The sequence below is a fragment of the Pelmatolapia mariae genome, linkage group LG20, assembly GCF_036321145.2.
Source record: "Pelmatolapia mariae isolate MD_Pm_ZW linkage group LG20, Pm_UMD_F_2, whole genome shotgun sequence".
NCBI lineage: Eukaryota > Metazoa > Chordata > Actinopteri > Cichliformes > Cichlidae > Pelmatolapia > Pelmatolapia mariae.
This window is the reverse complement of record NC_086244.1, coordinates 25,920,339-25,933,446: the sequence shown is the minus strand read 5'-3', so window position 1 is coordinate 25,933,446 and position 13,108 is coordinate 25,920,339. Positions and strand designations below refer to the sequence as shown.

The 13,108-nt window shown below is 39.6% G+C and overlaps 1 protein-coding gene across 1 annotated transcript; it reads left to right on the top strand.

Annotated features, from left to right (window-relative positions):
- Positions 1–8,090: 8,090 nt before the first annotated feature.
- Positions 8,091–12,551, top strand: LOC134619259 (homeobox protein Hox-D1). Its single transcript, XM_063465027.1, has 2 exons — positions 8,091–8,607; positions 12,181–12,551. The coding sequence occupies exons 1-2, from the start codon at positions 8,091–8,093 to the stop codon at positions 12,549–12,551; spliced, it is 888 nt and encodes a 295-aa protein (XP_063321097.1).
- Positions 12,552–13,108: the final 557 nt, after the last annotated feature.

The window sequence follows — 13,108 nt, the reverse complement described above, 5'->3', positions numbered from 1 at the left end:
GGTTCCTCTACATGATCTTTTTCCAGCCACTGAAAGCTGGAGGATCCACACACTGAAGTGCAGTAATTCTGTGGATGAGGTCAAGGAGGAGGGGGGGTCCCCAAGGGTCAAAGAAAGCCTCCCCCAAGGGCCCCAGTGCAAGGGCGAACAGACTGCTTCCATTTCAACATTAAGTTAGCCAGTTGTTCACACGCTGGGTCACTCCTAGTTAGCAGCATAAAGTCATTATTTCCTTTTCACTCACTTGACTTCTTTGCCCCGTTTGATCACATGTGTTTTTAGGGGGCGAGGATCAGGAAAGCCAAAAAATCCTTACATGTTTTTCCAGATTCTGGGCTTTGCCTTAAGTAGATCTTTGAAGTGACAAATGATCCCAGCCGTGGTACCGTGAAACCAGCTTTGGTTACGGTCCATCATTAATTTCAAAATTTTGCATTATGTCCTTTACAGTGACTGATGTGCAACTGTCCAATTTGCAGCTGTTGTGTAACTGATTTGGGGTTTAGATTTGAAAAATGCTCCCTGCATCCAGACTTTTCTTAAGCTGCAGTGAAAACAAAACTGCTCTAAGTTTAACAAAGATGTGCTGCTTTAAGTATCTTTCACTATAATCAACAAATGCCAGCTGCTTCTTATTTTACCATCCCATAAGCTGCTGCTGTCCATTGGAGAAGTGATAATTCCATTCATTATATGGGGCTCTATCAAAGCAAATAAATGATGATGATAATAATTAATGCTTATGAGTCAACCCTTTCGCTTATTAGTATATATTTCCATAAACAGTTTATTTTCTGATTGGCCTGCAGCCTAAATCAGAGATTCCTAAAGCCTGAGAGTAACTAAAAATCCTCTAAGCTCCATTTAGGAGGTTTTCCCCTCAGTTTATTCTTCATTTGCTAATTTGTTTTCCCATCCTTGGCCACGATCCATGCATGCGGTTATTTACATCAGTAATTAATGCCAATGACTAACCTGCTTTAAAATTTCATAAGCTGGGCTTGGTGTCCACCGAAAAGCACGATGTCTTTTCAGTACAATGACCTCCATTTATTTAGCACTGATTTATTTATGAGGTTTTTGCTTTGGTAAACAATCCTTTATCAGAGAACACAAAGAAAGGTAACCTCCTCATTATATAGCGATTAAAAAAACATCTCCAGGGGTAGTAACAATGGACATTATTTACATTTAAAAGTCATTAAACAAAAATGTTCAAATCCCCTTTTGAAATTATCACACAGTATCTTAGGAAAATATTTCTGTAGGCACAGTTTCTAAGTAGGCATATACCCTCAATATTTACTGAATTTATGGCCTTATTCAATCACCGATGAGTTCAGATCATAAGGCGAGCTCGAGTAAGGAATAAAGAATAATAAAAAAAAAGAAAACAACAACACAAGTATGTGTGTCTCTTAAACAACATGAATACATGTGCCAAAGTACTGTTCTTCATGCTGTTTATTCTGACATAAAACTTTACAATATAAACATGAAACCAAGTTTGTGCAAAAGCGTGTATGCATCGATGTCCATCCTGCAGAAATAAAATTCATGTTAAAAAACTTTTCATTGGACAACAAACAACACCTTTGGAATTTGTGTGAATTTGCTTTTGTTCCTTACATAAATGAGTTCAGATGGATAGCTGTACTATTTAAAGACATGAAATATCATCAAAAGGCTTATTTTTGTCATTTATGTCTTTCGTAGATTTCGGTGTCGATAATGTGGAAGTGTGTTATAACTGACACATATTTAAGAACATATAAAAGACTCAGGAATAACAGTTAAGTGTAAGAAAATGCCACTCAACAACAAAGACGTTATTGGAAAGGTTTTGGTGAAAAAAGCAGAGAGGTAAAAACTGCTACTACTACTACATGCAGGAGAAAAACCAACAGAGTCCTAGAAGTCATTTCCGCTTTGGTGGGGATATGTTCTACAGACTGGCTTCTGTGAATTACTGCTTCATTAAATAAAATCTTTAAAATTTCTGGTACGCATTGCATGTTCTCCTAGTTTTCTCACACCCTTATGGTCAGACTCTAATATCTACTTTTATAAAATAATTTGTATAAGCATAATGGTAGGGTTTATGACCAAACTGGGAAATCTTCCTTTTAATTTTTAAAGTAAATCACTAAAATAAAAACTTGTGAATGTCACAAACACAACTTTGCTCAGTTCTGGTGTAAAACGCGGAACTTTTATGATTGGCCTTTAGGAGGTTTTGTTCTTTTTATGACCCGCTAACCTTCTTAGCTTTCTCCCTCCACAGTAGTAAGTGCTGCCCACCAGTCTCTCCAGGTGCTTGTTGCTCAAGATGATTGTTAAGTATCAATTTCCTGTGTCACCTTTATGGGTTTTATTTATTTGTCTGCTCCTTCTTGTGGAACAGTGCCTGAGCATCACTCAGGTAGATGGATTATAACTCAACTGCTACGACTCATCAATCTTGGAAATTTGACTTCCTGAATCTCATACAACTGTTACTGTCATATTACGGCACAGCATTATCAAGATCAATGGCATTTTAAATGCTTCCCAGTTAAGGATGATCGGTGACAATAAAAAGGTAAGTTGGTGATGAAACTGTCTCTGCTGTGGTGAGCTGCACTCAGCGCAGTGAGGGAGTCACCTACTGCAGCTCGCTTCACCCCCAGACGAGATCTGCGTAACTGAATGAACTTGTAATCACAACAGTCACCCTGCTAAATCTCACATGTTGACCATTATTGATCATCCAAGACTTATTCAACACCCAATGACTTCATCAGGGTCTAATCAATTGACTATTTTTTTTTTTGTTCTCACATAAAAACGCATTTTAATATTCATAACATAAAAGGATTTGCAGTGTTATCAGAATAGTGATATCAGGCTGCTGGAAATATGAACTATATGTAAGCTTCAAATCCCACTGTTTTGTCTCTTGTCTCCCCTGGAGACAGGGGACCATCTGTAACAGCACAAGAAAATAAACATAATTGATTTTCCTTAATACTTTATAGTGCTACCTATCAGCCTGCACACACAGTTTGCAAACTGACGTAATGTTTTAGACCTTTGCCACACACAGAAAGGGGTTTCAGATTGGAGAGACTCGGCTCGGATTCTCAGATATCCTATAAGCTACATCTATAGGTGGTGTCGACAGTGTGATTTTATGCTGCTATATCCCAATTACATAATGCATAATACGGACATATACGAGTTAAGGTAAAGTTCATTTTTAGGTTGTTTAGCTGAAGTACCTGGATAGCAACAGATATTCCAGAAGTTTTACAGCTCCATTTCACTGGACTCTCATTAGCAAATACATTAAAATAGTGTAAAACACAGTCCTGTAAACAGTAAAATATTATTAACAGCAGCACAAACAGCAGGTTTACATAATTAAAACCAGAAAACTCTGTCAACACATCTCTAAAACAGTTTGAGCCAAAGGTTTTTTCAGCTTGATTTATCTTGTATTATTTCAACTGGGTTTCACTTGGAATACCTAATAAAGTGGCTTTCGGGTGTACCAATTTAATGGCTATATCCTGAATTGTGATAAGGAAAATTGAGTAGACATGTAGCTTGTTTAGTTTTGCAAACGTATTATTTTTATGTGAGCACTGTGGGACAATGAAACCATCAGAAACCATCAGAAAGTAACTTTAATGAAACATTCAATACTTCAAAAAGACAGGCATTCATTTTCACTGCAGTATTAATTTTGCAGTGTAATAATGTTGCTGATGTAATTTTCATAACAGAACTTTAAATTAAACTTTTCCACATATTTCATGGTTACTGTTAAGGAAATTTGTTTAACATGATCCATGAAAATCCAAAACCGGAGCCACGAAAATATGATTTAGGTCTGAATACCTAAATCTTCTTAAATGCACGAATAAGCTGACACAGACTGGCAGACATGGCGACACAAATTGTTTTCACTACTTTAAAACTACTTAATAAGAAACAAAGACATATAACTAATATATGAATATTCTAAAAACCCAGCATTCTTTCAAACCTTTACGTTTTTTCCATTGCTGACATTTTCCTACTTAAGACTAAAAGAATAATCTATCTTTAACTTAAACAGAGGATTAGTGTTTTATTAATATGGCATCGCTGTTCTATCAACATTTTGCTATTAACCATGCTTAGCATGCACAGTAGACTACTGATTTGTGCTGTGAACAAGCAGGGGATGTTTAAGTAAAAAATAAATAAATAAATAAAAGCAACTCCTCTTTCCCTGCAGCTAAAACAATGCTGTATGAGGGAGAATATTACAGAGTGTGCTGCAATGATGAACATTTCCTCCTGTTTCATGTTTAACCCTGCTCATTTCCCACAGTAAGAACTCCGGAAACACACAAGTGTGCACAGCAGCTTGGGGGGAAGATGACTGATGGCTTGTTGTCATGATGTTTGGGATTCTGCCGACTCGAAGCCTCCTGGCTCACTGAAGCTGTGAAGCGCTGCAGCACATACTACAGGCTATAGTTGAAAAGTCCTGGTATTAGTAAGGTATTGCTTCATTGTCACACTGTTGAGCCTGTGCAGAATGCAGTTATCTGTAATGTCCCTGGCCATTTGCACAGTAGTTGCACTGGATTTATGATTATGGCTCATGTGCCGAGACAGATTTCTGCTATTCAACAATGAAGCAAGAACAATTATTAGAATTTCACACTGAGCGGATGGGTTATTTTGTTTTCAGCTGGTATTCCCTGGATTGTGTGTGTGGTCTGGGTATACGCTAAGATAAACCTTACTTCTGACCTAAGGATTTTTCAAAAATGTCAATATTTGGGGGGAAAAAAAGCTGACAGGCTCCATCAATCACTCAGATAGCCATCTTTCAACTGGTCAGTGTGCCACACTTTCTGTGTGTGCTTCTTCTTCAGTCCTTTCTCTGTACCTTGAATTATTTCTCTTTGTCCCTCTGCCATATTACAGCTCTATCATGATGCCTGATGAGCCTTCCCACCATAAACATGGCATAGATAGCTGTCATCTTCCCATCTTGGAACTGCATTAACAGCAGTGACCCATCTGGCTGGTGGTGGCAGTCGTCTGTCAGCGCTGGTTAATTCTCAGCCTTGTGAGGGTCAAGAGCTGACACATAATGAGACTTGACAGTGTTGCAGGGCTACACAAGGGTCTGGTGTCAACCGCGGTCGCAGCATTATGTCAGCAGCAGCAGGATGAGAGTTCACTTCAAAACCAAGGAGGTAATCTGAGCATGGCCGCACTGATCCCAGGGCCTTGACTGCCTATTGACACACATCAGAACATGGACGCAAAACAAATTAACATCAGTCAATATTCTCCCCCCACCTCCTCCTGGCTCCTGACACAGCCACCTAAGTGCTGCCATGTTTACCTCACCTCCAGTCAAAACAATAGAGACTACGGGGATAATGATGAAAAGGAAAAAAATGTCTGCACTCAGTTTTAAGAGGGTATTTCAGGTGTTTATGGGCAGAATATTCCCATTCCTGGTATGTGTGTAAGACTGCAGAGTTTGGTTTGAGGGGGATTAAAATTCAGAATTGTATTTGCAGGATCCATTTCATTTAAACAGAGAGATTATACTCTTTCTAAATCTTGTGCAAAATTTGTGGTTAAGGGGACACAAGCTGTCCAGAGGAAGGAGTCTGAGCTAAACAAAATCATGCAACTTCTGTTCCACCGGGCAGTGATGTGGAACAACACCTCATATATGCTAATCAAACATATGGCACTTCTAGGAATAAAACATGGGTTGTTGTTGTTGTTGTTCTATGAGATTAAAAAAAAAAAAGGTTACTTGATTTTGAATGCAATTTGAATGCATCCAAAGGCTGCAATAGTCTGTGGCTGCAGCAAAAAAAAAGGGAAGGAAAAAAAATCATTTGCAAATGTAAAAACCGAGATTGCCCGCACCTGTTTTTTTTTTTTTTTTCCCTCTTCCTCTTCTTTTCCCCTCTCTGCAACCCTTTCCCGTCCCCCGCCTCCCTCTGCTGAAAGCCATTACAGAAATACAATTTCTAATACCTCCGCACAGGTCTTCGATCGACTGCAAACAAATTTATATTCAGGCGGTAAACAGAAAGCTGCAGAGATTTATTTAGAGTGTGGAGGAGAGAAACAAGCTAGCGCGTGAACCCTGAGTAACCTCCGAGCTGACATGAAGATGGATCAGTGCACCATGCAAATGCATGGAGAGAAGGGATATATTGCACTCAGTCATTCAGCACATCGCTGCCTGTAGAATCCCATTAACTCCCACAGCTGGGACCATATTTCTGTGTTGTAAGAATGCAGTTAGAAGTTGTTCATTACGCTGAATTATTTTGTAATTACTGCAGACTTAAAAGACATAGGAAATATAGTTAAAATAACGCGATAAGAACGGAGGCAGATATTTTATAGGTTAGGGTTTTAATTAAATGTTACCTGTTAGATAGCACATAATACTAATATTAATAATGTTAATAACAGTTATGCTGCTACTACTACCACTAGCGATGATAATAATAAAAAGGTAATATAACCGTGAAGTTGCTATATTTAAGTAGTAATAAAATGCATATATAAAAATTAAATTTACTAATTAATAGGTTTTTTTTTAAACTAATTAAACTAAGAGTCCGTGGGAAACAAAAATACAGGTGTTAAAATTATTAAATAACTTTACACGTCTTCAACTTATTTGCAGGATCACAGCATTTTTTTTACAGAGATAATAAATAAAAGTGCCAATCACATGATCGTTGAAACTTAAAAATAACAAGCTAGCTATTTAATTTTTGTCATTCTTTTTTTATACCCTCGCAAAATATTGGATATATAGAAGCTGTGAAGTGGGATCAAAGTGAAAGCGAAAATAAATGTGGTTTTCAAATGAATATTAGAAGTTAGCACTGGCGCATCAGGGCATTATCAGCTCTATTAATTCCCATGGTTTTAAATGTATGCGGCCAAGCTGAGCGTCACAGTGATGCGTGAATTTGAAAGTAGGTCACCAGAAATAAATACATAAATAAATATATAAATGAAAACAAAAAAACCCCAAACAGCTGCACTGTGGAGCTCCTTGATCTGTGAGTGAAAAATACTGAGCTGCTGTAGCTGTGTGCCTGTAGATCTGCTTTTGCACCAAATGTCTTTTAGGGCAGTGCAGACCCAGCAGCTTCTTGCGCTTCTTAATATATAAATATATTTTCTGTCACTCTTTCAACTTTCAGCCATGTAACCCTGTTTACACATGCGCGAAAATTGTCCCACAGCAGTTCATTTCCGGTTAAACACGAGAAAAGTACAGTCGTAAAATAAGCTGCTAACCCAGCTGAGGAGCACGTCAAACTTGAGCTGAACACGTCCTCTCTCCCACTTACAGCTTCTTGATCTTCACGCGGAGCCATTTTTTGTATTTGTTCGAGACTAATTACAAATCTGCTGCCACTGAACTTCTAAATACCAGCTGTCACGACCTCTGAACCCGTCAAGTGTGTCTTTCACATGACCTAAGCCCTTTGCTAAAGAGGGCCCTGGGTTTTTTAAGAAGCCTTGAAAAATTTACATAATCCATTAACTACATCAGTGTAGACTTATATTATGCTAATTCGACTTTGGACAAAAAGTTTTTTATTGTTATCTTGAAAAATAACCAGTGAGGAAGAATATGACTTTGTCTAAATGGACAAAAACTGTGTTTTTTGGCGTCGTGTCCTACCTGTCTGAAGGTGAGAGGCCCACAGAGGCCCTCAGTGTGATGATGATTGACTTTCCTGCTGCTTTCTAAGGATGTTTGTAGTTTTGTTCTGTGGGCCTGCTTGTTGTGCTCGGACACCATTAAAAATGTTGACCTTAAGCGAGTCTCGCAACTTGCTTGCTCGGCTTAATCAGTTTTGTCCAGCCTGATGACAGAGATGTCCAGCTATTGGCCGAGAAGGGGAGGGCACGTCATCTCCATCAATCAGGGACTGCTGTTTCTCCTCTGAGGAATGTCCCCACGGTCGTCCAGCCGCCTGACCATGCATGAGAGGCCGGGCATGAAGTGCAAGCCCGTCCAATGATTATGCAGGGGAAAGGTGATAATGACTTCCTATCAAGAGTTAACGGCCGAAGGGGAGAATAGCCCTCTGTTAACGGGCTGCTGCCGAGCAAAAGAGGTCATAAACCAGGACCTGGGCAGCAGGTCTTATCCTGAACTCGGTGGTCGTGATGAGGAGGGGAAAGTGGAGGTGGAAGTTGCCTCGGGATTTTATTCTCCGCGTCTGACTTTGTGCACCTCTTCGGACAGCCCTCCTCCTCCAGGGTTTGAGACTCTGGAGGGATTCTCGACACTGGCCTGCCCCCACTCATCCCGTGTCCCCTGGCGGTGCAGGGCGCAGGGGCAGGGCTCTCCAGGACGTGGATACTGCGCGTCAGATAAAGAGAAGCCACAGCGCTTTGGGTCACTTACGGAGGAAATTCAAATTTACCCTCACAATATCCCCGAGATTCACGTCGCCGTGGGAAGCTCCACGAGCCCGGACTGTAAAGGAGCTGATACGGATGAAAGGAGTAAAACTTTTGAGTGGATGAGAGTAAAGAGGAGTCAGCACCGGGCGGGTAAGTTTTTTGTGTGTGTGTTCAGGGACACTGAGCGAGAGAGGGAGGGATGAAATAACCGCGAATTTAATTTGGGATAATTTGTGAATTTATTTTGTTCGGTTGTTAGCTTTTAAATAACTTCCCTTTATAGTTGAGAAAGTTTGATCGAAGTTTTCTATTCGAGCAGGAAAAGAAAAAAAGGGGGGGAAAGCTGACGTGTGTGATGCGTCACAGTGAACGATTTCCTCCGTCACCAACAAACAAAAGATGAATTTCAAAGATAAATGCTCCCACCTTAAAAAGCAAATCAAAACGCTTCGAAGGCAGCTATAGCTGTTCTTACTCGACGCCACATTTGAATATGCTCATGAGGAGTCGCTTACAATTTTCTTAACGGTTTCATGTTAATATGTCTGTTAGGTTATTTAACATTTTTTTGCTCCACCTACTGTTGCAAGCCGGATTTAGACTGTGCACAGAGGGAGAAGGTGAAGTACAGTGAGAAGCCTGTTTAGCCTCAGTGTATATTCAACCCAGAAAACAATCAATTATTTACCCTTGCCCTTACTAACCAGCAGACTTTGAATAATGCAACAGACCACTGCCTGTCGAGGCTCACAGGAAGTTGAGTAAAACTTACTCCTGTAAGCTGAAGTGCTCCCTGAGTATTGATTAGTTGTCTGTTTGTAATGAAAGCCCTTGTGTATTGATTTCAGTTTGCAGCACCTTTACATGTGTCCACCTTTTTAACATAATTGCTGTCACAGATCATCATTTCACTGACTGATGAGTTCTGGGCAGAGAGCCCACAGAAGAATACATATCCCAGACTTTAAAAAAAAATACCAGGAGCATACTAATGTGAAAAATGCCCATCAATCCTCAATTTTATGTGAGTTATAGTATCTTATGTAGATCCTTCATTTGATCAATAATGTCACTTGATTGACTGGCCACTGTACTTGGGCTGGGTTTCATAAATTTTACATGGAGGAAGATTTACAACAGCGGTGGTCCAGTATTGTTTTTTTTCTTTTCTTTTTAATAGTCTGTGTCTGCAGTAAGAATGCTGCTGACCCAAATATCCAGTGACCAAATCTGAAACAAACAAAAAAAAACTATTTGTGGTAGAAGGCCCCAGCTTCTCTTTTAAGGGATGCAACAAACAATCTGAGCATAAAATAATGTCATAATCTTTCTGCTACCTTTGTATGCTCTCAAAAAAGGAGAGACATCACATTTGATTTTAATTTTGATCATTTTGTGACTCAACAAACATAAAATCTGTAGAACCCAACTGTTTGCTCAATATTCAGATTAGTCTACCGGACGGTCGCAGAATAAAAAACTATGTGGCAATGGGTCAAGCTCAAACTAATGAAATAACAACTACATTTTTAAAAAATACAGTAAAAAAATCCTTGGTTACATTAGTGGCTTAGCTACTGATCTGCATTTGCAGATTCTTTTAAAGATGCCGCTGTGACAGAAATAGAAATGTGGCATAAACACAGCTGATTTATTATAAAAAATGAAATGGTGTAAGAAACAAACAAACCAACAAACAAAAACAAACAAATAGAAAAACCTACAGTTCATGTTCTTTAGACTAGATATATTGCCAAAGCGAGGAAGGTAGAAGGTGACAGCCACACTGCTGATTGATCTCAAAGTCATTTTATCCATCAAACACATTAGAGACACACTCACATGATCCAAATCCATGTGCTTGAGAAAACCATTTGCTCACACCCACCCACGCAAAAAGACATTTCCTGCCAGTATTGTTTGTATCTCTGTAACCTCTTTCTGTATCTCTCTGAAGGAGATCATCTGTAGGAGTAACTCATTAGGACTACTGTGTAACTTGTAAAAGAGTCATTAGTGAAAGTATGCTTTCCTCTGGAGGTTGTATTGGTTTTGGCACCAAAAAAAAAAAAAAAGTCTTGCGTATTCTTCCATGTTGAAAGGCCTCCATAGACCTGCTGTAACCTGATCTCCTGGCTCAGTGTATATACTCCCAGTGCGTCATTCTTCAATTATGCTTTGACAGCACCTGAATTACTGTGGGCTGGATGCCCAGATGACTGAGGCAATGTGTATTGATCTATCCCTTTTCTTCTTCCCTCTCCTTGGCTTGGAAGGCCTTCCATTCCCTTTGCTGGCTGGCTATTTTTAAGCATGCAAGTCATTCCTCAAATATTTAGTTTGATTCTTTTATGCCTTCTGGCCGGCATCAATTCTATTATCTTTGGAGCCATTAATCAGAATGTGCATGTGATTTGCACTCCACAAAGCTAAAGTTCTTAATTACGTACAGTTTCTCTGCATTGGTTCTTCATATTCACTGGCCTCAAATTCTCAGGCTTGGTCACCTTCGCATTCATTTTCTTAAAACACAGATGTTGACATTTATCCTATAACTGACCTTTCCATCTGCTATGCTTTTCCAAGTGGCTGGAGGCCTGTTAACCTTCCTCTCTATGAATTGTGGTGGGAGGCATTGCTCTACACCTGGCACACTGACTCCATTATGCAGAAGCAGCAGCCCATTTTCTCAGAGGCAAAGACACACTGACGACTACCCACAATGTCAGCAATGAAAAATCCAGATATAGCTGCACTTCCTGTCATTCATTGCACATAAGTAGCACAGATGATACTTTAATGTGTAACCCAGAAACCTCAGAGGACAAAAATGGAGACATTTGTCATTAATGCAGCGTTCGAAAGGATTTGTAAACTGTTAAACTGTCATTGACACAGAAAGACCCAAAGGCAAATAATTAATGATTCTGATGAATACAGTTAATGGACTGTAAATGCTACAAAGTTGTGTTGAATCGCCAAACATCTGACTGCTTTATATCAGAATATATGGCATATATTATTTTCTATACGGTTTTTAATGAACTCGCTGAATGTTTTGATGAACACACTTTTAAAATATAATACTGCCCAGTAATACTGCAAAACATCCAAACTCTCACACTCAGAAGTTTCACTTTAAATCTGATAGATTTCCAAGCTGTGAGCTTGTGGACTGCAATGTGCTGCACAGGTCTTTGTGTTGTTATGTCCCATGCAGATAGCACAAAATTTCAAGCCTCTCTGCTTTACAGCAGCTCAGGATTTTGCACCCTGCCTATAGGCTTTTTGGTAAAGCTGATACCTCTGATGAATACATCTTTATTATACAGGGGGCACTTTAAATCATTAGACTGGCACAGAGCCAATTCCTGTAAATGAGTTTTATATCATTTTATCCCCAGTGAATGCTTCAATACTGAACTACTCTTTAAGTAAAAAAAAAAAATAACGATTATTTATTTATTCTCCATTATCACTGAGATTGGACTGCATATCATTTATTTCCACAGTAAACACTGAATTTATTTTTTTCTGGAAACAGAAAGTTATGACTTCACCTATAGCCGAACAAACTGAACTTTTCACTTTTTCAGCTTTGGGGTTCAGCTTAAATCGAGGATATGGGCGTGGATAATTTAATTCAGAAAGGTTTTGTGCTTCTTTTGTTAGTAGCCTCATTGATCTTGCTAAAGAAGGTTTTCATGTCCTCTCTCTCCCCAGTCAGGACGCGCATGACCTGTGGGTTCAGTATTGTTGACTCGGGCCTCGGTGTGGTGGAGGCTGGAAATCGCAGCATCTGCGCGGACGGCCATCCCACGATGAACGGAGCCCCGAGGATCAGTTACAGCACCAAGCAGCTGACCGAGCTGGAGAAGGAGTTCCACTTCAACAAGTACCTGACGCGGGCCAGGCGGGTGGAGGTCGCCGGCGCCCTGCAGCTTAGCGAGACCCAGGTGAAAGTTTGGTTTCAGAACAGACGCATGAAGGAGAAGAAATTACAGAGAGACGGGCTACTCTCCGACCCAAGGCCCGCGGCTCCGCACTCACACGCCGACACTTTGGACACCTGCCCCTTCCACGGACCGACCTAGCCAAGAAATAAAAGAACAAAAAAAAAAAATCAAAACAAACAAACAAACACCTGCCCCTGAACTCCTGAACTGCATCGTGCGTTACACGGCAAGCCTGCAAATGTTTTGATTGGCGTTTGCATCGTTTTCAATCAGGCTTCACCTTTATTTGCTTACAACGATGGATGCTTAACGCAAGAAGCGCAAAGGCAAGTTTCTTCATGCAAGAACGGGCCGAGACGATTTGTCATTCTCTCCGGCTTCAGACTGGTGCTCTGATTTGAATATTAAAATTCAACTCATCCCATTGCGCTCCTATCTACACAATGTAAACGAAGATACAAACTCATATTAATTGCCCATAGAAACTGTGGAAGTCCATTTGCGTATTTTCTTTTTGTGTGTTTTGTGTTTCTTTTTTTTTCTTTTCTTTTTTTTTCTTTTTTTGGACAATTTATTCGGCAAACCTGAACACATTTATTTAACTCATGCTTCCCAGTTTCTATTTAAAATGTATTATTTCTATTTATTGAAGATCTATTTATGATTATTATTTATTTTGATATTTTTACAGCATT